Raw genomic sequence first — 25,899 nt, 5'->3', positions numbered from 1 at the left:
TACTGGCAGGCAGGAAGGTGGTTTAAAGTGTGTCTTCTTCAATGCCAGGAGCATCCGGAATAAGGTGGGTGAATTTGTGGCATGGGTTGGTACCTGGGACTTCGATGTTGTGGCCATTTCGGAGACATGGATAGAGCAGGGACAGGAATGGTTGTTGCAGGTGCCAGGGTTTAGATATTTCAGTAAGCTCAGGGAAGGTGGTAAAAGAGGGGGAGGGGTGGCATTGTTAGTCAAGGACAGTATTACGGTGGCAGAAAGGACATTTGATGAGGACTCGTCTACTGAGGTAGTATGGGCTGAGGTTAGGAACAGGAAAGGAGAGTTCACCCAGTTAGGAGATTTCTATAGGCCTCCGAAAAGTTCCAGAGATGTAGAGGAAAGGATTGCAAAGATGATTCTGGATAGGAGCAAAAGCAACAGGGTAGTTGTTATGGGGGATTTTAACTTCCCAATCTTTAGATGGGTCCGTTTTTGTCCAATGTGTGCAGGAGGGTTTCCTGACACAGTATGTAGATAGGCCAACGAGAGGCGAGGCCATATTGGATTTGATACTGGGTAATGAACCAGGACAGGTGTTAGATTTGGAGGTAGGTGAGCACTTTGGTGATAGTGACCACAATTCGATTACGTTTACATTAGTGATGGAAAGGGATAGGTATATGCCGCAGGGCAAGAGTTACATCTGGGGGAAAGGCAATTATGATGCGATGTGGCAAGACTTAGGATGCATAGGATAGGGAAGGAAACTGCAGGGGATGGGCACAATTGAAATGTGGAGCTTTTTCAAGGAACAGCTACTGCGTGTCCTTGATAAGTATGTACCTGTCAGGCAGGGAGGAAGTGGTCGAGCAAGGGAACCATGGTTTACTAACGCAGTCGAAACACTTGTCAAGAGGAAGAAGGAGGCTTATGTAAAGATGAGACATGAAGGTTCAGTTAGGGAACTCGAGAGTTACAAGTTAGCTAGGAAGGACCTAAAGAGAGAGCAAAGAAGAGCCAGGAGGGGACATGAGAAGTCTTTGGCAGGTAGGATCAAGGATAACCCTTTCTATAGATATGTCAGGAATAAACGAATGACTCGGGTAAGAGTAGGGCCAGTCAAGGACAGTAGTGGGAAGTTGTGCTTGGAGTCCGAGAAGATAGGAGAGGTGCTAAATTAATATTTTTCGTCAGTATTCACACAGGAAAAAGACAATGTTGTCGAGGAGAATACTGAGATTCAGGCTACTAGACTAGAAGGGCTTGAGGTTCATAAGGAGGAGGTGGTAGTAATTCTGGAAAGTGTGAAAATAGATAAGTCCCCTGGGCCGGATGGGATTTATCCTAGGATTCTCTGGGAAGCTAGGGAGGAGATTGCTGAGCTTTGGCTTTGACCTTTAAGTCATCTTTGTCTACAGGAATAGTGCCTGAAGACTGGAGGATAGCAAATGTTGTCCCCTTGTTCAAGAAGGGGAGTAGAGACAACCCCGGTAACTACAAACCAGTGAGCCTTACTTCTGTTGTGGGCAAAATCTTGGAAAGGTTTATAAGAGATAGGATGTATAATCATCTGGAAAGGAATAATTTGATTAGAGATAGTCAACACGGTTTTGTGAAGGGTAGGTCGTGCCTCACAAACCTTATAGAGTTCTTTGAGAAGGTGACCAAACAGGTGGATGAGGGTAAAGCAGTTGACGTGGTGTATATGGATTTCAGTAAAGCGTTTGATAAGGTTCCCCACGGTAGGCTACTGCAGAAAATATGGAGGCATGGGATTGAGGGTGATTTAGCAGTTTGGATCAGAAATTGGCTAGCTGGAAGAAGACAAAGGGTGGTGGTTGATGGGAAGTGTTCAGACTGGAGTCCAGTTACTAGTGGTGTACCACAAGGATCTGTTTTGGGGCCACTGCTGTTTGTCATTTTTATAAATGACCTGGAGGAGGGCGTAGAAGGATGGGTGAGTAAATTTGCAGATGACACTAAAGTCGATGGAGTTGTGGACAATGCGGAAGGATGTTACAAGTTACAGAGGGACATAAATAAGGTGCAGCGCTGGGCTGAGAGGTGGGAAATGGAGTTTAATGCAGAGAAGTGTGAGGTGATTCATTTTGGAAGGAATAACAGGAAGACAGAGTACTGGCTAATGGTAAGATTCTTGGCAGTGTGGATGAGCAGAGAGATCTCAGTGTCCATGTACATAGATCCCTGAAAGTTGCCACCCAGGTTGAGAGGGTTGTTAAGAAGGCGTACGGTGGGTTAGCTTTTATTGGTAGAGGGATTGAGTTTCGGAGCCATGAGGTCATGTTGCAGCTGTACAAAACTCTGGTGCGGCCGCATTGGGAGTATTGCGTGCAATTCTGGTCGCCGCATTATAGGATGTGGAAGCATTGGAAAGGGTGCAGAGGAGATTTACCAGAATGTTCCCTGGTATGGAGGGAAGATCTTATGAGGAAAGGCTGAGGGACTTGAGGCTGTTTTCATGAGAGAGAAGAAGGTTAAGAGGTGACTTAATTGAGGCATACAAGATGATCAGAGGATTGGATAGGGTGGACAGTGAGAGCCTTTTTCCTCGGATGGTGATGTCCGGCACGAGGGGACATAGCTTTAAATTGAGGGGAGATAGATATAGGACAGATGTCAGAGGTAGGTTCTTTACTCAGAGAGTAGTAAGGGCGTGGAATGCCCTGCCTGCAACAGTAGTGGACTCGCCAACACTAAGGGCATTCAAATGGTCATTGGATAGACATATGGACGATAAGGGAATAGTGTAGATGGGCTTTAGAGTGGTTTCACAGGTCGGCGCAACATCGAGGGCCGAAGGGCCTGTACTGCGCTGGAATGTTCTATTTCGTCCTCACTTGCCTCCCCGGCCTCACGTCTGGCAACGTCCCTACTGCAAATTCTCACCTTGCTTTCCTACCTCCACCACCTCATCCCCATCTCGAACCTCCTCCAGCCCCTACACCCCTCCCTATCTCTGTAACCTCCTCCAGCCCCTACACCCCTCGCTATCTCTGTAACCTCCTCCAGCCCCTACACCCCTCCGTATCTCTGTAACCTCTTCCAGCCCCTACAACCTTCCCGATCCCTGTAACCTGCTCCAGTCCCTTCAACCCTCCCTATCTCTGTAACCTCCTCCAGCCCCTACACCCCTCCCTATCTCTGTAACCTCCTCCAACCCCTCCCTATCTCTGCAACCTCCTCCAGCCCCTACAACCCCTCCCTATCTCTGCAACCTCCTCCAGCCCCTACAACCCCTCCCGATTCCTGTAACCTCCTCCAATCCCTACAACCCCTCCCTATCTCTGCAACCTCCTCCAGCCCCTACACCCCTCCCTATCTCTGTAACCTCTTCCAGCCCCTACAACCCTCCCTGTCTCTGTACCTTCCTCCAGCACCAAAACCCTCCCTATCTCTGTAACCTCTTCCAGCCCCTACAACCCTCCCTGTCTCTGTACCCTCCTCCAGCACCAAAACCCTCCCTATCTCTGTAACCTCTTCCAGCCCCTACACCCCTCCCTATCTCTGTAACCTCCTCCAGCCCCTACACCCCTTCGTATCTCTGTAACCTGCTCCAGTCCCTCCAACCCTCCCTATCTCTGTAACCTCCTCCAGCCCCTACACCCCTCCCTATCCCTATCCTCCTCCAGCCCCGACCTATCTCTGTAACCTCCTCCAGCCCCTACACCCCTCCCTATCTCTGTAACCTCCTCCAGCCCCGACACCCCTCCCTATCTCTGCAACCTCCTCCAGATCCACGGCGTGCGGTTCCACAGCCTCAGGGAGGAGGAGAGGGTTTGGAGATGGGCGAAGGGGCACCGTGACTGTCAGTGGGAAGGCCACACCATCCGGTTCCACCAACACAAGAGTGTGGAGCTGGTGAAGAGGGCCGCGCTCAGTAGAGCCTCGGCCGTCCTGTGTAAAAGTGGTGTCCGGTTCTGTGTGGTCCACCTTGCCCGGCCTGGAGTCACCTTCACCACAAAGGACTATTTATTCGGCGCACTAGCGGGAGGCGGACGCTGGGTGTGGTGCAGTTGAGCTTTCGGTTCTGCCGACAGGCATGTTGAGTTGCTGGGTCTTGATGGTCCTTGTTTAGATTTGGGGTTTTTACACAATGTGGAGATGTGGGGGAATCAGACCCCTGTCCCGTCACCGTGTGGGGGAATCACAGACACAGACCCCCGTCCCATCACCGTGTGGGGGAGTCACAGACCCCCGTCCCCTCACCGTGTGGGGGAGTCACAGACACAGACCATTGTCCCATCACCGTGTGGGGGAATCAGACCCCCGTCCCATCACCGTGTGGGGGAGTCACAGACACAGACCCCCGTCCCATCACCGTGTGGGGGAATCAGACCCCCGTCCCATCACCGTGTGGGGGAATCAGACCCCCGTCCCATCACCGTGTGGGGGAGTCACAGACACAGACCCCCGTCCCATCACCGTGTGGGGGAGTCACAGACACAGACCCTCGTCCCATCACCGTGTGGGGGAATCACAGACACAGAACCCCGTCCCGTCACCGTGTGGGGGAATCACAGACCCCCGTCCCGTCACCGTGTGGGGGAATCACAGACCCCCGTCCCGTCACCGTGTGGGGGAATCACAGACACCCGTCCCATCACCGTGTGGGGGAATCAGACCCCCGTCCCATCACCGTGTGGGGGAGTCACAGACACAGACCCCCGTCCCATCACCGTGTGGGGGAATCACAGACACAGACCCCCGTCCCGTCACCGTGTGGGGGAATCACAGACCCCGTCCCATCACCGTGTGTGGGGGAGTCACAGACACAGACCCCCGTCCCATCACCGTGTGGGGGAATCACAGACAGACCCCCGTCCCATCACCGTGTGGGGGAATCACAGACCCCCGTCCCGTCACCGTGTGGGGGAATCACAGACACAGACCCTCGTCCCGTCACCGTGTGGGGGAATCACAGACACAGACCCTCGTCCCGTCACCGTGTGGGGGAATCACAGACACAGACCCTCGTCCCGTCACCGTGTGGGGGAGTCACAGACACAGACCCCCGTCCCATCACCGTGTGGGGGAATCACACAGACCCCCGTCCCATCACCGTGTGGGGGAATCACAGACCCCCGTCCCGTCACCGTGTGGGGGAATCACGGACCCCCGTCCCATCACTGTGTGGGGGAATCACAGACACAGACCCCCGCCCCGTCACCGTGTGGGAGAATCACAGACACAGACCCCCGTCCCGTCACCGTGTGGGGGAATCACAGACACAGACCCCCGTCCCGTCACCGTGTGGGGGAATCACAGACACAGACCCCCGTCCAGTCACCGTGTGGGGGAATCACAGACACAGACCCCCGTCCCGTCACCGTGTGGGGGAATCACAGACCCCCGTCCCGTCACCGTGTGGGGGAATCACAGATCCCCGTCCCGTCACCGTGTGGGGGAATCACAGACAGACCCCCGTCCCATCACCGTGTGGGGGAAATCACAGACACAGACCCCCGTCCCGTCACCGTGTGGGGAATCACAGACATTTAGGAAGTGATTGTTTGGATTACTTTACCATCACTGTTAGAGCGCCGAGCGATTGGAGGGTCAGTACTGAGGGAGTGCCGCACTGTCAGAGGATCAGTACTGAGGGAGTGCAGCACTGTCAGAGGGTCAGTACTGAGGGAGTGCCGCACTGTCAGAGGATCAGTACTGGGGGAGTGCCGCACTGTCAGAGGGTCAGTACTGAGGGAGCGCCGCACTGTCGGAGGGTCAGTACTGAGGTGTGCCGCACTGTCAGAGGGTCAGTACTGAGGGAATGCCGCACTGTCAGAGGGTCAGTACTGAGGGAGTGCTGCACTGTCAGAGGGTCAGTACTGAGGGAGTGCCGCACTGTCAGAGGGTCAGTACTGAGGGAGTGCCGCACTGTCAGAGGGTCAGTACTGAGGGAGCGTCGCACTGTCAGAGGGTCAGTACTGAGGGAGTGCCGCACTGTCAGAGGGTCAGTACTGAGGGAGTGCCGCACTGTCAGAGGGTCAGTACTGAGGGAGTGCCGCACTGTCAGAGGGTCAGTACTGAGGGAGTGCCGCACTGTCAGAAGGTCAGTACTGAGGGAGTGCCGCACTGTCAGAGGGTCAGTACTGAGGGAGTGCCGCACTGTCAGAGGGTCAGTACTGAGGGAGTGCCGCACTGTCAGAGGGTCAGTACTGAGGGAGTGCCGCACTGTCAGAGGGTCAGTACTGAGAGAGCGTCGCACTGTCAGAGGGTCAGTACTGAGAGAGCGTCGCACTGTCAGAGGGTCAGTACTGAGGGAGCTCCGCACTGTCAGAGGGTCAGTGCTGAGGGAGTGCCGTACTGTCAGAGGGTCAGTGCTGAGGGAGTGCCGCACTGTCAGAGGGTCAGTACTGAGGGAGTGCCGCACTGTCAGAGGGTCAGTACTGAGGGAGTGCCGCACTGTCAGAGGGTCAGTACTGAGGGAGTGCCGCACTGTCAGAGCGTCAGTACTGAGGGAGTGCCGCACTGTCAGAGGGTCAGTACTGAGGGAGTGCCGCACTGTCAGAGGGTCAGTACTGAGGGAGTGCCGCACTGTCAGAGGGTCAGTACTGAGGGGGTGCCGCACTGTCAGAGGGTCAGTACTGAGGGAGTGCCGCACTGTCAGAGGGTCTGTACTGAGGGAGTGCTGCACTGTCAGAGGGTCAGTACTGAGGGAGTGCCGCACTGTCAGAGGGTCAGTACTGAGGGGGTGCCGCACTGTCAGAGGGTCAGTACTGAGGGAGTGCCGCACTGTCAGAGGGTCAGTACTGAGGGGGTGCCGCACTGTCAGAGGGTCAGTACTGAGGGAGTGCCGCACTGTCAGAGGGTCAGTACTGAGGGAGTGCCGCACTGTCAGAGGGTCAGTACTGAGGGAGTGCCGCACTGTCAGAGGGTCAGTACTGAGGGAGTGCCGCACTGTCAGAGGGTCAGTACTGAGGGAGTGCCGCACTGTCAGAGGGTCAGTACTGAGGGTGTGCCGCACTGTCAGAGGGTCAGTACTGAGGGAGAGCCGCACTGTCCGAGGGTCAGTACTGAGGGTGTGCCGCACTGTCAGAGGGTCAGTACTGAGGGAGTGCCGCACTGTCAGAGGGTGAGTACTGAGGGAGTACCGCACTGTCAGAGGGTCAGTACTGAGGGAGTGCCGCAGTGTCAGAGGGTCAGTACTGAGGGAGTGCCGCACTGTCAGAGGGTCAGTACTGAGGGAGTGCTGCACTGTCAGAGGGTCAGTACTGAGGGAGTGCCGCACTGTCAGAGGGTCAGTACTGAGGGAGTGCCGCACTGTCAGAGGGTCAGTACTGAGGGAGTGCCGCACTGTCAGAGGGTCAGTACTGAGCGAGTGCCGCACTGTCAGAGGGTCAGTACTGAGGGAGTGCCGCACTGTCAGAGGGTCAGTACTGAGCGAGTGCCGCACTGTCAGAGGGTCAGTACTGAGCGAGTGCCGCACTGTCAGAGGGTCAGTACTGAGGGAGTGCCGCACTGTCAGAGGGTCAGTAGTGAGGGAGTGCTGCACTGTCAGAGGGTCAGTACTGAGGGAGTGCCGCACTGTCAGAGGGTCAGTACTGAGCGAGTGCCGCACTGTCAGAGGGTCAGTACTGAGGGAGCGCCGCACTGTCAGGGTCAGTACTGAGGGAGTGCCGCACTGTCAGAGGGTCAGTACTGAGGGAGTGCCGCACTGTCAGGGTCAGTACTGAGGGAGTGCCGCACTGTCAGAGGGTCAGTACTGAGGGAGTGCCGCACTGTCAGAGGGTCAGTACTGGGGGAGCGCCGCACTGTCAGAGGGTCAGTACTGAGGGAGTGCCGCACTGTCAGAGGGTCAGTACTGAGGGAACGCCGCACTGTCAGAGGGTCAGTACTGAGGGAGTGCCGCACTGTCAGAGAGTCAGTACTGAGGGAGTGCCGCACTGTCAGAGGGTCAGTACTGAGCGAGTGCCGCACTGTCAGAGGGTCAGTACTGAGGGAGTGCCGCACTGTCAGAGGGTCAGTACTGAGGGAGTGCCGCACTGTCAGAGGGTCAGTACTGAGGGAGCGCCGCACTGTCAGAGGGTCAGTACTGAGGGAGTGCCGCACTGTCAGAGAGTCAGTACTGAGGGAGTGCCGCACTGTCAGAGGGTCAGTACTGAGCGAGTGCCGCACTGTCAGAGGGTCAGTACTGAGGGAGTGCTGCAACGTCAGAGGGTCAGTACTGAGGGAGTGCCGCACTGTCAGGGGGTCAGTACTGAGGGAGTGCCGCACTGTCAGAGAGTCAGTACTGAGCGAGTGCCGCACTGTCAGAGGGTCAGTACTGAGGGAGTGCCGCACTGTCAGAGAGTCAGTACTGAGCGAGTGCCGCACTGTCAGAGGGTCAGTACTGAGGGAGTGCTGCACTGTCAGAGGGTCAGTACTGCAACAACGTCTTCAACAGCGGAAGCAAGGACGCTCTCATTAATTTTAGATATTCTTATTATACCCCTCCCTTGTTGTGCGTTTGAGTAGAGGTGGGGGGGGAAGTGTAAATTTGCCAGCTGTTATTCATTAGAACAGCTGGATGTTTAAATAAACAGTTGCGTTTTCTGTCTGAGTAGGTGCCAAAGAGCTCAGAGATTCCATCCAAAGTATTGGTTAACTGACTGGTTTGGGGGCTGGGGGGGCTGGGGGGCTGGAATTGACCGCACGCTCTCGCCCAGGTTGTCAGATAGCGAATGTCACTCAAGTGGAAACGAAATGAACTCCTGAACAAATCCACATTTACGCTCAGGCTCCAGTTCCACTTTAATAAACACCTTTCTTGTCAATCTGTCATTGGTGAGGAGCCTGGACAAAGAGGGGCTCTCTCTGCTCCAACCACACACTCCATTCACAGATAAAAGCGACAGGCAGGGCCACGTCGGCCTCTGCCTGTTACAAATGATACGACAGTCATTGGAGAGAGAGACACACGATCGACAATCAGCAGCTCGTCAACCAGCAGCTATATTTGAAAATCCAAATCGGCATGCACAATTCTCTTCAATAAAAACAAACGCAGGCAGGGCGGGAGCGAACTCTGGACGCGATTCAGGCCCAGTCCTTGGTCAGTAACGGGAGCTTCTCGCCCAGACTGGAATCTCCTCGTCAAAATCAGCCCCACACACTTTGCAAATTCTGTCTCCAGTGCAGACCCGCTCTCCACCGGCGGCAACTGTTGGAAAAGGCCGAGTTCTTGCCTGGGATGAAGAAGGGTCGGCAGTACACATCCCCACCCACATTAAGCAGCTTTCATATTGCCCAAAAGATTCAAACTGAAATGCACAAAATCCCGTGACCCTGAAGGTACATCAGGTATTTTCAATATCGAAAAATCCCCACCCCGGCAAATCTCACACCATATTCCAGAAAAAGGGGACTCTCACTGGGGTAGGGGTCCCACACACACTGACTCTCACTGGGGTACGGGTCCCACACACACTGACTCTCACTGGGGTACGGGTCCCACACACACTGACTCTCACTGGGGTACGGGTCCCACACACACTGACTCTCACTGGGGTACGGGTCCCACACACACTGACTCTCACTGGGGTACGGGTCCCCCACACACACTGACTCTCACTGGGGTAAGGGTCCCACACACACTGACTCTCACTGGGGTACGGGTCCCACACACACTGACTCTCATTGGGGTACGGGTCCCACACACACTGACTCTCACTGGGGTACGGGTCCCACACACACTGACTCTCACTGGGGTACGGGTCCCACACACACTGACTCTCACTGGGGTACGGGTCCCACACACACTGACTCTCACTGGGGTACGGGTCCCACACACACTGACTCTCTCTGGGGTACGGGTTCCACACACACTGACTCTCACTGGGGTACGGGTCCCACACACACTGACTCTCACTGGGGTACGGGTCCCACACACACTGACTCTCACTGGGGTACGGGTCCCACACACACTGACTCTCACTGGGGTACGTGTCCCCCACACACACTGACACTCACTGGGGTAAGGGTCCCACACACACTGACTCTCACTGGGGTACGGGTCTCACACAGACTGACTCTCACTGGGGTACGGGTCCCACACACACTGACTCTCACTGGGGTACGGGTCCCACACACACTGACTCTCACTGGGTACGGGTCCCACACACACTGACTCTCATTGGGGTACGGGTCCCACACACACTGACTCTCACTGGGGTACGGGTCCCATACACACTGACTCTCACTGGGGTATGGGTCCCACACACACTGACTCTAACTGGGGTACGGGTCCCACACACTGACTCTCACTGGGGTACGGGTCCCACACACAGTGACTCTCACTGGGGTACGGGTCCCACACACACTGACTCTCACTGGGGTACGGGTCCCACACACACTGACTCTCACTGGGGTACGGGTCCCACACAAACTGACTCTCACTGGGATACGGGTCCCACACACTGACTCTCACTGGGGTATGGGTCCCACACACACTGACTCTCACTGCGGTACGGGTCCCACACACACTGACTCTCACTGGGGTACGGGTCCCACACACACTGACTCTCACTGGGGTACGGGTCCCACACACACTGACTCTCACTGGGGTACGGGTCCCACACACACTGACTCTCACTGGGGTACGGGTCCCACACACTGACTCTCACTGGGGTACGGGTCCCACACACACTGACTCTCACTGGGGTACGGGTCCCACACACACTGACTCTCACTGGGGTACGGGTCCCACACACACTGACCCTCACTGGGGTACGGGTCCCACACACATTGACTCTCACTGGGGTACGGGTCCCACACACAGTGACTCTCACTGGGGTACGGGTCCCACACACATTGACTCTCACTGGGGTACGGGTCCCACACACACTGACTCTCACTGGGGTACGGGTTCCACACACACTGACTCTCACTGGGGTACGGGTTCCACACACACTGACTCTCACTGGGGTACGGGTCCCACACACACTGACTCTCACTGGGGTACGGGTCCCACACACACTGACTCTCACTGGGGTACGGGTCCCACACACTGACTCTCACTGGGGTACGGGTCCCACACACACTGACTCTCACTAGGGTACGGGTCCCACACACACTGACTCTCACTGGGGTACGGGTCCCACACACACTGACTCTCACTGGGGTACGGGTCCCACACACACTGACTATCACTGGGGTACGGGTCCCACACACTGACTCTCACTGGGGTACGGGTTCCACACACACTGACTCTCACTGGGGTACGGGTTCCACACACACTGACTCTCACTGGGGTATGGGTCCCACACACACTGACTCTCACTGGGGTACGGGTCCCACACACTGACTCTCACTGGGGTACGGGTCCCACACACACTGACTCTCACTGGGGTACGGGTCCCACACACACTGACTCTCACTAGGGTACGGGTCCCACACACACTGACTCTCACTGGGGTACGGGTCCCACACACACACTGACTCTCACTGGGGTACGGGTTCCACACACACTGACTCTCACTGGGGTACGGGTCCCACACACACTGACTCTCACTGGGGTACGGGTCCCACACACACTGACTCTCACTGGGGTACGGGTTCCACACACACTGACTCTCACTGGGGTACGGGTTCCACACACACTGACTCTCACTGGGGTACGGGTTCCACACACACTGACTCTCACCGGGGTACGGGTCCCACACACACTGACTCTCACTGGGGTACGGGTCCCACACACACTGACCATCACTGGGGTACGGGTCCCACACACACTGACTCTCACTGGGGTACGGGTCCCACACACACTGACTCTCACTGGGGTACGGGTTCCACACACACTGACTCTCACTGGGGTACGGGTCCCACACACACTGACTCTCACTGGGGTACGGGTACCACACCCAGTGACTCTCACTGGGGTAAGGGTTTGTGTGGAGGATGAGGAAAGTCTGCTGGAACCCCCCCCCCCTCCCGAATCCGAGTTAGCAGTTAATGCAGGGAATTAGTTGAAAAAGTTTGTATAAACTAAACTTAAAAAATAAAAATCTCACAGACACAGACACACACACACAGACAGACACAGACACACACAACACAATTGCTTCACGGGAGGTAAAAGGTTTTGCAGTAAAACATTCTGAACTATTCTTGAAGCAATGCTATCCCCGACTACATCAGCCATGATTGAATGGCGGAGCAGACTCGATGGGCCGAGTGGCCTAATTCTGCTCCTATGTCTTGTGGTCGACATCAACTAACTTGAAAATCATTCATTCTTCTAGAGACTAGACTTAAACGCAGGCAAATAATTTGCTCGTTTGCCTAATTTGTGCAGTCCCACAATGTCTTTGGAAACAGCTCCCCCCCAGTGCCCGTGTGTGGCACTGTCCAAATTAACAACATGGTTCGGGGGGGGGGGGTGGGGACACCATGAGGGGCCGAGCTGGGTCCTGGGGGGGGGTCGGGCAGAGGGGGAGGGGGCAATGAGGGGGTAATACCCAGTCTGAGCCATCGTCTCTCATTGCCATTACAGTCAGCTCGATGGAACTCATTTGATTCAGAAATAGACCCTTAAAGCAGAGGAGGCCTTTCTGCCCACTGCCCATACTGGCCCCTTTGGAAAGGGCTGGCCGGTGATTTCCCCCACTCCCTTCCCTCTTTCTTGCTAACGATTCCCCTGCAGATTTTTAAGGCTCTGTCTCAGCACGCAGACGACCCCTGGGGTGAGGGTACACTGCCCCTGGGGTGAGGGTACACTGCCCCCCCTGGGGTGAGGGTACACTGCCCCTGGGGTGAGGGTACACTGCCCCCCCTGGGGTGAGGGTACACTGCCCCCCTGGGGTGAGGGTACACTGCCCCTGGGGTGAGGGTACACTGCCCCCCCTGGGGTGAGGGTACACTGCCCCCCTGGGGTGAGGGTACACTGCCCCTGGGGTGAGGGTACACTGCCCCCCCGAGGTGAGGGTACACTGCCCCTGGGGTGAGGGTACACTGCCCCTGGGGTGAGGGTACACTGCCCCCCCGGGGTGAGGGTACACTGCCCCTGGGGTGAGGGTACACTGCCCCTGGGGTGAGGGTACACTGCCCCCGGGGTGAGGGTACACTGCCCCTGGGGTGAGGGTACACCCCCCGGGGTGAGGGTACACTGCCCCCCCGGGGTGAGGGTACACTGCCCCTGGGGTGAGGGTACACTGCCCTCTCCTGGACAAATGGGCCTCCCAAAGTGCCCTGAACCAAATTGCCAAAAGGACAGATTGTCTGGGGGACTGTCACGTGACCATGCGTGGGATCTTACTGTGCACAAATTGCATTTCCTAAATCAGTGATTAGCTCCTATAAACCGCGTTCCCGCCGCCGGAGGGGGTCCCGAGGCAGCGCACCCCCCCCCCCTCCCAACATACACAACTTGATCTCTCCCACCGAATCCTGCGAGGACTGGATAGAGCGGACAGGGAGAGAGACCTGGATAGAGCGGACAGGGAGAGAGACCTGGATAGAGCGGACGTGGAGACCTGGATAGAGCGACAGGGAGAGAGACCTGGATAGAGCGGACAGGGAGAGAGACCTGGATAGAGCGGACAGGGAGAGAGACCTGGATAGAACGGACGTGGAGAGAGACCTGGATAGAGCGGACAGGGAGAGAGACCTGGATAGAGCGGACGTGGAGAGAGACCTGGATAGAGCGGACGTGGAGACCTGGATAGAGCGACAGGGAGAGAGACCTGGATAGAGCGGACAGGGAGAGAGACCTGGATAGAGCGGACAGGGAGAGAGACCTGGATAGAACGGACGTGGAGAGAGACCTGGATAGAGCGGACAGGGAGAGAGACCTGGATAGAGCGGACGTGGAGACCTGGATAGAGCGACAGGGAGAGAGACCTGGATAGAGCGGACAGGGAGAGAGACCTGGATAGAGTGGACGTGGAGAGAGACCTGGATAGAGTGGACGTGGAGAGAGACCTGGATAGAGTGGACGTGGAGAGAGACCTGGATAGAGCGGACGTGGAGAGAGACCTGGATAGAGCGGACAGGGAGAGAGACCTGGATAGAGTGGACGTGGAGTGAGACCTGGATAGAGCGGACAGGGAGCGAGACCTGGATAGAGCGGACAGGGAGAGAGACCTGGATAGAGCGGACAGGGAGAGAGACCTGGATAGAGCGGACATGGAGAGAGACCTGGATAGAGCGGACATGGAGAGAGACCTGGATAGAGCGGACAGGGAGAGAGACCTGGATAGAGCGGACAAGGAGAGAGGCCTGGATAGAGCGGACAGGGAGAGAGACCTGGATAGAGCGGACGTGGCGAGAGACCTGGATAGAGCGGACGTGGAGAGAGACCTGGATAGAGCGGACGTGGAGAGAGACCTGGATAGAGCGGACGTGGAGAGAGACCTGGATCGAGCGGACGTGGAGAGAGACCTGGATAGAGGGGACGTGGAGAGAGACCTGGATAGAGTGGACGTGGAGAGAGACCTGGATCGAGCGGACGTGGAGAGAGACCTGGATCGAGCGGACGTGGAGAGAGACCTGGATAGAGCGGACAGGGAGAGAGACCTGGATAGAGCGGACAGGGAGAGAGACCTGGATAGAGCGGACAGGGAGAGAGGCCTGGATAGAGCGGACAGGGAGAGAGACCTGGATAGAGCGGACAGGGAGAGAGACCTGGATAGAGCGGACGTGGCGAGAGACCTGGATAGAGTGGACGTGGAGAGAGACCTGGATAGAGCGGACGTGGAGAGAGACCTGGATCGAGCGGACAGGGAGAGAGGCCTGGATAGAGCGGACAGCGAGAGAGACCTGGATAGAGCGGACAGGGAGAGAGACCTGGATAGAGCGGACAGGGAGAGAGACCTGGATAGAGCGGACGTGGAGAGAGACCTGGATAGAGCGGACGTGGAGAGAGACCTGGATAGAGCGGACGTGGAGGGAGACCTGGATAGAGCGGACAGGGAGAGAGACCTGGATAGAGCGGACAGGGAGAGAGACCTGGATAGAGCGGACGTGGAGAGAGACCTGGATAGAGCGGACGTGGAGAGAGACCTGGATAGAGCGGACGTGGAGAGAGACCTGGATAGAGCGGACGTGGAGAGAGACCTGGATAGAGCGGACGTGTAGAGAGACCTGGATAGAGCGGACGTGGAGAGAGACCTGGATAGAGCGGACGTGGAGAGAGACCTGGATAGAGCGGACGTGGAGAGAGACCTGGATTGAGCGGACAGGGAGAGAGACCTGGATAGAGCGGACGTGGAGAGAGACCTGGATAGAGCGGACAGGGAGAGAGACCTGGATAGAGCGGACAGGGAGAGAGACCTGGATAGAGCGGACAGGGAGAGAGACCTGGATAGAGCGGACAGGGAGAGAGACCTGGATAGAGCGGACAGGGAGAGAGACCTGGATAGAGCGGACGTGGAGAGAGACCTGGATAGAGGGGACGTGGAGAGAGACCTGGATAGAGCGGACAGGGAGAGAGACCTGGATAGAGCGGACGTGGAGAGAGACCTGGACAGAGCGGACAGGGAGAGAGACCTGGATAGAGTGGACGTGGAGACCTGGATTGAGCGGACAGGGAGAGAGACCTGGATAGAGCGGACGTGGAGAGAGACCTGGATAGAGCGGACGTGGAGAGAGACCTGGATAGAGCGGACGTGGAGAGAGACCTGGATAGAGCGGACGTGGAGAGAGACCTGGATACAGCGGACGTGGAGAGAGACCTGGATAGAGCGGACGTGGAGAGAGACCTGGATACAGCGGACGTGGAGACCTGGATTGAGCGGACAGGGAGAGAGACCTGGATAGAGCGGACGTGGAGAGAGACCTGGATAGAGCGGACGTGGAGAGAGACCTGGATAGAGCGGACGTGGAGAGGGTGTTTCCACTTGTAGGAAAAAGTAGAACCAGAGGACACCATCTCAGACTAAAGGGACGATCCTTTAAAACAGAGATGAGGAGGAATTTCTTCAGCCAGAAGGTGGTGAATCTGTGGAACTCTTTGCCGCAGGAGGCTGTGGAGCCCAAATCACTGGGTGTCTTTAAGACAGAGATAGATAGGTTCCTGATTAATAAGGGGATCAGGGGTTATGGGGAGAAGGCAGGAGAATAGGGATGAGAAAAATATCAGCCATGATTGAATGGCGGAGCAGACTCGATGGGCCGAGTGGCCTGATTCTGCTCCTATGGCTGGTGGTCGAAGGGTCTCCCAAATTTCAGTGTAACAATCCTGAGACCGGCTCCTGGCTCAGTCCCTCACAGCCCCCCCCTCACCGTGCGCGATCCCTCCGCACATTCCACATCCCTCCCTCCCTCCCCACACCTACCCTCGCACACTCACTCACTCCCCCTCCTTCCTGCTCCCTCATGCCTCCCCTCCCACCCTACCTTGTTCCCACCCCTCCCTCACTCTCCCCTCCCTCACTCTCCCCTCCCTCACATCCTCCCCTCCCCTCCCTCCCTACCTTGTTCCCACCCCTCCCTCACTCTCCTCCCTCACTCTCCCCTCCCTCACATCCTCCCCTCCCCTCCCTCCCTACCTTGTTCCCACCCCTCCCTCACTCTCCTCCCTCATGCCCTCCCCTCCCTCACACCCTCCCCTCCCTCACACCCTCCCCTCCCTCATACCCTCCCCTCCCTCACTCTCTCCTCACTCACACCCTCCCCTCCCTCACACGCTCCCCTTCCTCACACCCTCCCCCCTCCCCTCCCTCACACGCTCCCCTTCCTCACTCTCCCCTCCCTCACACGCTCCCCTTCCTCACACCCTCCCCCCTCCCCTCCCTCACACGCTCCCCTTCCTCACACTCCCCTTCCTCACACCCTCCCCTCCCTCACACACTCCCCTCGCTCCCTCACTCACTCTCCCCTACCTCCCTCCCTCCCTCTCACACCCTCCCCTCCCTCACACCCTCCCCCTCCCCTTCCTCACACTCTCCCCTCTCTCCCTCCCTCATACTCTCCCCTCTCTCTCCCCTCCCTCCCTCACACTCTCCCCTCTCTCGCTTTCTCTCCCCTCCATCCCTCACGCTCTGCTCCCTCCCTCACACTCTCCCCTCTCTCCCTCTCTCCCCTCCGTCCCTCACGCTCTCCTCCCTCCCTCACACTCTCCCCTCTCTCCCCTCCGTCCCTCACGCTCTCCCCTCTCTCCCTTTCTCTCCCCTCCCTCCCTCACTCTCCCCTCCCTCCCTCACACTCTCCCCTCCGTCCCTCACTCTCCCCTCCGTCCCTCACCCTCTCCCCTCGCTCCCTCACCTCTCTCTTCCCTCCCTCCCTCACACTCTCCCCTCCCTACCTCCCTCACACTCTCCCCTCCCTCAAACCATTTCCTCCTCACAGCCTCCCCTTCCTCCTCTCTCTCACTCTACCCTCTCAACTCCCTCCCTCCCTCACACTCCCCTCCCACCCTCACCCTCTCCCCTCCCGCCATCACTCACTCTCCCCTCACTCCCTCCCTCACTCTCCCCTCCCTCACACTCTCCCTCTCTCTCCCCTCCCTCCCACTCTCCCCTCCGTCCCTCACGCTCTCCCCTCCCTCTCCCCTCCGTCCCTCCGTCACGCCTTCCCTCCCTCCCTCACTCTCCCCTCCTTCCCTCACTCTCCCCTCCCTCCCTCACTCTCCCCTCCCTCCCTCACTCTCCCCTCCCTCCTTCACTCTCTCCCCTCCCTCCCTCACGCTCTCCCCTCCCTCCCTCACGCTCTCCCCTCCCTCCCTCACTCTCCCCTCCCTCCCTCACTCTCCCCTCCCTCCCTCACTCTCCCCTCCCTCCCTCACTCTCCCCTTCTCCGTCACTCTCCCCTCCCTCCCTCACGCTCTCCCCTCCCTCCCTCACGCTCTCCCCTCCCTCACGCTCTCCCCTCCCTCCCTCACTCTCCCCTCCCTCCCTCACTCTCCCCTCCCTCCCTCACTCTCCCCTCCCTCCCTCACTCTCCCCTCCCTCCGTCACTCTCCCCTCCCTCCCTCACTCTCCCCTCCCTCCCTCACTCTCCCCTCCCTCCCTCACGCTCTCCCCCTCCCTAACTCTCCCCTCCCTCCCTCGCTCTCCCCTCCCTCCCTCGCTCTCCCCTCCCTCCCTCACTCTCCCCTCCCTCCCTCACTCTCCCCTCCCTCCCTCACTCTCCCCTCCCTCCCTCACTCTCCCCTCCCTCCCTCACACTTTCCCCTCCCTCCCTCTCCACTCCCTCCCTCCCTCACTCTCCCCTCCCTCCCTCACTCTCCCCTCCCTACCTCACTCTCCCCTCCCTCCCTCACTCTCCCCTCCCTCCCTCACTCTCCCCTCCCTCCCTCTCCACTCCCTCCCTCCCTCTCTCTCTCCCCTCCCTCCCTCACTCTCTCCCCTCCCTCCCTCACTCTCTCCCCTCCCTCCTTCACTCTCTCCCCTCCCTCCCTCACACTCTCCCCTCCCTCTCCCCTCCGTCCCTCCGTCACGCTCTCCCCACCCTCTCTCACTCTCCCCTCCCTCCCTCACACTCTCCCCTCCCTCTCCCCTCCGTCCCTCCGTCACTCTCCCCTCCCTCCCTCACGCTCTCCCCTGCCTCCCTCACACTCTCCCCTCCCTCTTCCCTCCGTCACGCTCTCCCCTCCCTCCGTCACTCTCCCCTCCCTCCCTCACACTCTCCCCTCCCTCCGTCACGCTCTCCCCTCCCTCCGTCACTCTCCCCTCCCTCCCTCACGCTCTCCCCTCCCTCCCTCACGCTCTCCCCTCCCTAACTCTCCCCTCCCTCCCTCACTCTCTCCCCTCCCTCCCTCACTCTCCCCTCCCTCCCTCACTCTCCCCTCCCTCCCTCACTCTCCCCTCCCTCCCTCACTCTCCCCTCCCTTCCCTCTCCTCCCCTCCGCACTCCCTCGCTCCCCCTCCGCACTCCCTCACCCCTCCTCCTCACTCCGTTTCCCCTCCTCACTCCATCGTCCCTGTTCCCCCTCCTCACTCCCTCGTTCCCCCTCCTCACTCCATCGTTCCCCCTCCTCACTCCCTCGTTCCCTCTCCTCACTCCCTCGCTTCCCCTCCGCACTCCCTCGTTCCCCCTCCGCACTCCCTCGTTCCCCCTCCGCACTCCCTCGTTCCCCCTCCGCACTCCCTCGTTCCCCCTCCGCACTCCCTCGTTCCCCCTCCGCACTCCCTCGTTCCCCCTCCGCACTCCCTCGTTCCCCCTCCGCACTCCCTCGTTCCCCCTCCGCACTCCCTCGTTCCCCCTCCGCACTCCCTCGTTCCCCCTCCGCACTCCCTCGTTCCCCCTCCGCACTCCCTCGTTCCCCCTCCTCACTCCCTCGTTCCCCCTCCTCACTCCCTCGTTCCCCCTCCTCACTCCCTCGTTCCGCCTCATCACTCCCTCGTTCCCCCTCCTCACTCCCTCGTTCCCCCTCCTCACTCCATCGTTCCCCCTCCTCACTCCCTCGTTCCCCTCCGCACTCCCTCGTTCCCCCTCCGCACTCCCTCGTTCCCCCTCCTCACTCCCTCGTTCCCCCTCCTCACTCCATCGTTCCCCCTCCTCACTCCCTCGTTCCGCCTCATCACTCCCTCGTTCCGCCTCATCACTCCCTCGTTCCCCCTCATCACTCCCTCGTTCCCCCTCCTCACTCCCTCGTTCCCCTCCTCACTCCATCGTTCCCCTCCTCACTCCCTCGTTCCCCCTCCGCACTCCCTCGTTCCCCCTCCGCACTCCCTCGTTCCCCCTCCGCACTCCCTCGTTCCCCCTCCGCACTCCCTCGTTCCCCCTCCGCACTCCCTCGTTCCCCCTCCGCACTCCCTCGTTCCCCCTCCGCACTCCCTCGTTCCCCCTCCGCACTCCCTCGTTCCCCCTCCGCACTCCCTCGTTCCCCCTCCTCACTCCCTCGTTCCCCCTCCGCACTCCCTCGTTCCCCCTCCGCACTCCCTCGTTCCCCCTCCGCACTCCCTCGTTCCCCCTCCGCACTCCCTCGTTCCCCCTCCTCACTCCCTCGTTCCCCCTCCTCACTCCCTCGTTCCGCCTCATCACTCCCTCGTTCCGCCTCATCACTCCCTCGTTCCCCCTCCTCACTCCATCGTTCCCCCTCCTCACTCCCTCGTTCCCCCTCCTCACTCCATCGTTCCCCTCCTCACTCCCTCGTTCCCCCTCCTCACTCCCTCGTTCCCCCTCCGCACTCCCTCGTTCCCCCTCCGCACTCCCTCGTTCCCCCTCCGCACTCCCTCGTTCCGCCTCCGCACTCCCTCGTTCCCCCTCCGCACTCCCTCGTTCCCCCTCCGCACTCCCTCGTTCCCCCTCCGCACTCCCTCGCTCCCCCTCCGCACTCCCTCGCTCCCCCTCCGCACTCCCTCGCTCCCCCTCCGCACTCCCTCGCTCCCCCTCCGCACTCCCTCGCTCCCCCTCCGCACTCCCTCGCTCCCCCTCCGCACTCCCTCGCTCCCCCTCCGCACTCCCTCGCTCCCCCTCCGCACTCCCTCGCTCCCCCTCCGCACTCCCTCGCTCCCCCTCCGCACTCCCTCGTTCCCCCTCCGCACTCCCTCGTTCCCCCTCCGCACTCCCTCGTTCCCCCTCCGCACTCCCTCGCTCCCCCTCCGCACTCCCATGACCCCCGGTTTAGATGGGGTTCTGTGACCCCTGCAGGTTGGGGGCTGAGTTCTGCCTCCTCATGCGGGGGGGGGGGCGTGTAGGGATGGTGTTGGTAAAACCGTTCCTGCCGCTCGGGGGGCTGAAAGTTGGTGAACTCGGCGTCGGCGGAACGCCGGTTGTCACGGCGACGCTGGTGGTGGTGGGGGTGGTGGTTACGGTGATGGTGCCCCCGGCGTAGAGACTGTTCCTGGGGTCGGTGCTCTGGCCGGCATGGCGGCTGACGGAAGAATTTGGCCCGGCTCCCGGCGCCGTTGTCGAAGGAGTTCCGCCGGAATTGGTGGTGGTCGTGGTGATGCCAGTTGCCGTGGTGACCGTGGTGAGGGTGTTGGGGAGGGGCGGCGCCATACCCCGGCCAGAATCTCTGGACTCCGCGTGGCCGCACCTCGTCCCCAACCACTCGGTACTGACCGGCCGGAGAGGGGGCCACTGGGGCGGCTAGGCCCGGGTCAGAGGGTAGGCCCGGGGCGGCTAGGCCCGGGGCACAGGGTAGGCCCGGGTCAGAGGCCAGGCCCGGGTCAGAGGCCAGGCCCGGGTCAGAGGCCAGGCCCGGGTCAGAGGCCAGGCCCGGGTCAGAGGCCAGGCCCGGGTCAGAGGGCGCTCCAAAGCCGCTGCCGCTGCAGGGGCCCCAGGAGTAGCGGTGTTCGGGGTTACTCTTGAAGGGGAAGCGGAGCTTACAGTCATGGGGGGGGATGAAGCGGCCGGGCCCCGTGTGTTTGCGCAGCCGTTTGCTGATTTGCTGCTGCTGAAGGTTCTGGAAGCGTTGCTGTTCCTGCTGGAGCCAGCGCAGCCTTCCGCGTCGGAACGCCGGATCCTCCTCCATCAGCCGGATGATTCGGACCGTCTTGTGGCCCGTCGGCTCCGCCTCGCCCTCCGCCCACCGGCCATCCTCACTCGGACCCTCGCTGCCGACAGGGGAGGCTCGAAGCCCCTCGCAGCCCTCCACTACGGCCAGGCCCAGCTCCTCCTCCTCGTCCACCTCACTCCCATCCTGCAACAGAGCGAGGAGAGGTCAGACCCTGACTGCCGACCGGCAGGACCCCCCCCGGACCCCCCACTGACCCCCCGGACCCCTCACTGACCCCCCCGGACCCCCTCACTGAGCCCCCCGGCCCCCCACTGACCCCCCGGACCCCTCACTGACCCCCCCGGACCCCCTCACTGAGCCCCCCGGCCCCTCACTGACCCCCTCGGACCCCCCACTGACCCCCCCCCCGGACCCCCCCGGACCCTCACTGACCCCCCCGGACCCCCTCACTGACCCCCCCGGACCCCCTCACTGAGCCCCCCGGCCCCTCACTGACCCCCTCACTGACCCCCCAGACCCCCTCACTGACCCCCCCGGCCCCTCACTGACCCCCCCCGGCCCCTCACTGACCCCCCCGGCCCCTCACTGACCCCCCCCGGCCCCTCACTGACCCCCCCCGGACCCCCTCACTGACCCCCCCGGACCCCCTCACTGACCCCCCCCGGACCCCCTCACTGACCCCCCCCGGACCCCCTCACTGACCCCCCCCGGACCCCCTCACTGACCCCCCCGGACCCCCTCACTGACCCCCCCGGACCCCTCACTGACCCCCCCGGACCCCCTCACTGACCCCCCCCAGACCCCCTCACTGACCCCCCCCGACCCCTCACTGACCCCCCCCGACCCCTCACTGACCCCCCCCGGACCCCCTCACTGACCCTCCCCGCGGACCCCCCCGGACCCCCTCACTGACCCCCCTGACCCCTCACTGACCCCCCGACCCCTCACTGACCCCCCCGACCCCTCACTGACCCCCCCGGACCCCCCCAGACCCCCTCACTGACCCCCCCCGGACCCCCTCACTGACCCCCCCCCCGACCCCTCACTGACCCCCCCGACCCCTCACTGACCCCCCCGGACCCCCTCACTGACCGTCCCCCCGGACCCCCTCACTGACCCCCCCGACCCCTCACTGACCCCCCTGACCCCTCACTGACCCCCCCGACCCCTCACTGACCCCCCCGACCCCTCACTGACCCCCCCGACCCCTTACTGACCCCCCCGGACCCCCTCACTGACCCTCCCCCCGGACCCCCCCAGACCCCCTCACTGACCCCCCCGGACCCCCCCAGGCCCCCCCGGACCCCCTCACTGACCCCCCCCGACCCCTCACTGACCCCCCCGACCCCCTCACTGACCCACCCCCGGACCCCCTCACTGACCCCCCCTGACCCCTCACTGACCCCCCCCCGACCCCTCACTGACCCCCCCCGACCCCTCACTGACCCCCCCGGACCCCCTCACTGACCCACCCCCGGACCCCCCCGGACCCCCTCACTGACCCCCCCTGACCCCTCACTGACCCCCCCCGACCCCTCACTGACCCCCCCCGACCCCTCACTGACCCCCCCGGACCCCCTCACTGACCCTCCCCCCGGACCCCCCCAGACCCCCCCCACTGACCCCCCCGGACCCCCTCACTGACCCCCCCCGACCCCTCACTGACCCCCCCCGACCCCTCACTGACCCCCCCGACCCCTCACTGACCCCCCCGGACCCCCTCACTGACCCTCCCCCCGGACCCCCTCACTGACCCCCCCGGACCCCTCACTGACCCCCCCGGACCCCCTCACTGACCCCCCCGGACCCCCTCACTGACCCCCTGCCAACCCGATCCCCCCTGGACTGAACCCACGCTGCAACCCCCCCTCACTGCCATCCTCCGCGCCCCCACCCCCCCAGACCCCCCCTCACTGTCAAACCCCCACCCCCAGGACCCCCATCCACTAACCACCCTCACTGACGCCCCCAGACAGTACAGGAGCTGACACTGGGACACACACACACACACACACACACACACACACACACACACACAGAGTACAGGAGCTGACACTGGGACACACACACACACACACACACACACACACACACACACACACACACAGAGTACAGGAGCTGACACTGGGATACACACACACACACACACACACACACACACACACACACAGAGTACAGGAGCTGACACTGGGACACACCACACACACACACACACACACACACACACACACACACACAGAGTACAGGAGCTGACACTCAGACTGTACAAGGGCAGCTGTGTGAATTGAGGAGTTTGGTGTCTGAATTTTACCTGATTAATGGCAGGAATGACTTGCTCCATTTTTAACATTCTGTTTCTCAGAGCTTTAATCTCTCCGTCCTTCATGTTGTTTTGAAGTTTCACCTCCTGCAGGATGTCAGTCAGTTTGTCGATGTGAGCCCGGAGGTCATCCACATCGCGATGGGTCTTCCCATCGGAATCCTCCAGGCGTTCCTCCCCCACACCCACCGTGTCCCACACGTCCCTGGCCACAGCCTTCCAGGTGTCCTTCTCGTTCGGATCCTTCTTGCTGTACATCCGGGACAGCTCCTTCATCTTCACAATGGCCAGGGTTTCGATTTCCTGCTTCGAATGTCTGAAATCGTTCAGCGCCACCTCGTAGCAGATTTCCTTCACCGCCTGCATTTTCAGGTCCGCCATGGTCACCCATTTGGGGTCCTTGGTGATGCGCCTGCGCTGTGGGATCTGGTAAACACGGATCGCTTCCCGCTTCTTCCCACTGCTGGGCAGTCCGCACTTCTTCACGATGCTCTGCACCTTGTTGGGTGGGAGCTTCTCCCGCAAAGAGGCAATCAGCCGCCAGCTTTCCTCGCACGATCGCTTGTCCGAATCGTCCCCACTGTCCGAGTCTACGTACTGACCAGGAAAGATTGGCGTTAGAGCGGTTACTGTACCGAGGCCCATACACCCGCTCCCCCAGTGAGACCCCTACCCCAGTGAGAGTCAGTGTGTGTGGGACCCGTACCCCAGTGAGAGTCAGTGTGTGTGGGACCCGTAACCCAGTGAGAGTCAGTGTGTGTGGGACCCGTACCCCAGTGAGAGTCAGTGTGTGGGACCCGTACCCCAGTGAGAGTCAGTGTGTGTGGAACCCGTACCCCAGTGAGAGTCAGTGTGTGTGGGACCCGTACCCCAGTGAGAGTCAGTGTGTGTGGGACCCGTACCCCAGTGTGAGTCAGTGTGTGTGGGACCCCTACCCCAGTGAGAGTCAGTGTGTGTGGGACCCGTACCCCAGTGAGAGTCAGTGTGTGTGGGACCCGTACCCCAGTGAGAGTCAGTGTGTGTGGAACCCGTACCCCAATGAGAGTCAGTGTGTGGGGGACCCGTACCCCAGTGAGAGTCAGTGTGTGTGGGACCCGTGCCCCAGAGAGAGTCAGTGTGTGTGGGACCCGTACCCCAGTGAGAGTCAGTGTGTGTGGGACCCGTACCCCAGTGAGAGTCAGTGTGTGTGGGACCCGTACCCCAGTGAGAGTCAGTGTGTGTGGGGACCCGTACCCCAGTGAGAGTCAGTGTGTGGGACCTGTACCCCAGTGAGAGTCAGTGTGTGTGAGACCCGTACCTCAGTGAGAGTCAGTGTGTGTGGGACCCGTACGCCCAGTGAGAGTCAGTGTGTGTGGGACCCGTACCCCAGTGAGAGTCAGTGTGTGTGGAACCCATACCCCAGTGAGAGTCAGTGTGTGTGAGACCCGTACCCCAGAGAGAGTCAGTGTGTGTGGGACCCGTGCCCCAGAGAGAGTCAGTGTGTGTGGGACCCGTACCCCAGTGAGAGTCAGTGTGTGTGGGACCCGTACCCCAGTGAGAGTCAGTGTGTGTGGGACCCGTACCCCAGTGAGAGTCAGTGTGTGTGGGACCCGTACCCCAGTGAGAGTCAGTGTGTGTGGGACCCGTGCCCCAGAGAGAGTCAGTGTGTGTGGGACCCGTACCCCAGTGAGAGTCAGTGTGTGTGGGACCCGTGCCCCAGAGAGAGTCACTGTGTGTGGGACCCGTGCCCCAGAGAGAGTCAGTGTGTGTGGGACCCGTACCCCAGTGAGAGTCACTGTGTGTGGGACCCGTACCCCAGTGAGAGTCACTGTGTGGGATCCGTACCCCAGTGAGAGTCAGTGTGTGGGGGATCAGTACCCCAGTGAGAGTCAGTGTGTGTGGAACCCGTACCCCAGTGAGAGTCAGTGTGTGTGGGACCGTACCCCAGTGAGAGTCACTGTGTGGGACCCGTACCCCAGTGAGAGTCAGTGTGTGTGGGACCCGTACCCCAGTGAGAGTCAGTGTGTGTGGGACCCGTGCCCCAGAGAGAGTCAGTGTGTGTGGGACCCGTACCCCAGTGAGAGTCAGTGTGTGTGGGACCTGTACCCCAGTGAGAGTCACTGTGTGGGACCCGTACCCCAGTGAGAGTCAGTGCGTGTGGGACCGTACCCCAGTGAGAGTCACTGTGTGGGACCCGTACCCCAGTGAGAGTCAGTGCGTGTGGGACCCGTACCCCAGTGAGAGTCAGTGTGTGTGGGGACCCGTACCCCAGTGAGAGTCA

At 60.4% G+C, this 25,899-nt stretch overlaps 2 protein-coding genes across 2 annotated transcripts in view; both read right to left on the bottom strand.

The window, feature by feature from the left end:
- Nucleotides 1–25,899, bottom strand: part of LOC140404551 (ephrin-B1-like) — a 536,635-nt gene that overhangs the window by 207,215 nt on the left and 303,521 nt on the right. The gene's annotated exons all lie outside the window — the stretch shown is intronic.
- Nucleotides 12,413–24,284, bottom strand: LOC140404544 (uncharacterized). The gene is made up of 4 exons (XM_072493147.1): nucleotides 23,631–24,284; nucleotides 20,453–21,502; nucleotides 13,556–14,355; nucleotides 12,413–13,448 (listed from the first exon to the last, which is right to left on the bottom strand). Exons 1-4 carry the CDS (start codon nucleotides 24,282–24,284, stop codon nucleotides 13,256–13,258), a joined length of 2,697 nt encoding a protein of 898 aa, XP_072349248.1. The 3' UTR covers nucleotides 12,413–13,255.

The sequence above is a fragment of the Scyliorhinus torazame genome, chromosome 31 (genome assembly GCF_047496885.1).
Source record: "Scyliorhinus torazame isolate Kashiwa2021f chromosome 31, sScyTor2.1, whole genome shotgun sequence".
Classification (NCBI taxonomy): domain Eukaryota; kingdom Metazoa; phylum Chordata; class Chondrichthyes; order Carcharhiniformes; family Scyliorhinidae; genus Scyliorhinus; species Scyliorhinus torazame.
This window is presented reverse-complemented; position numbering and strand designations above follow the sequence as displayed.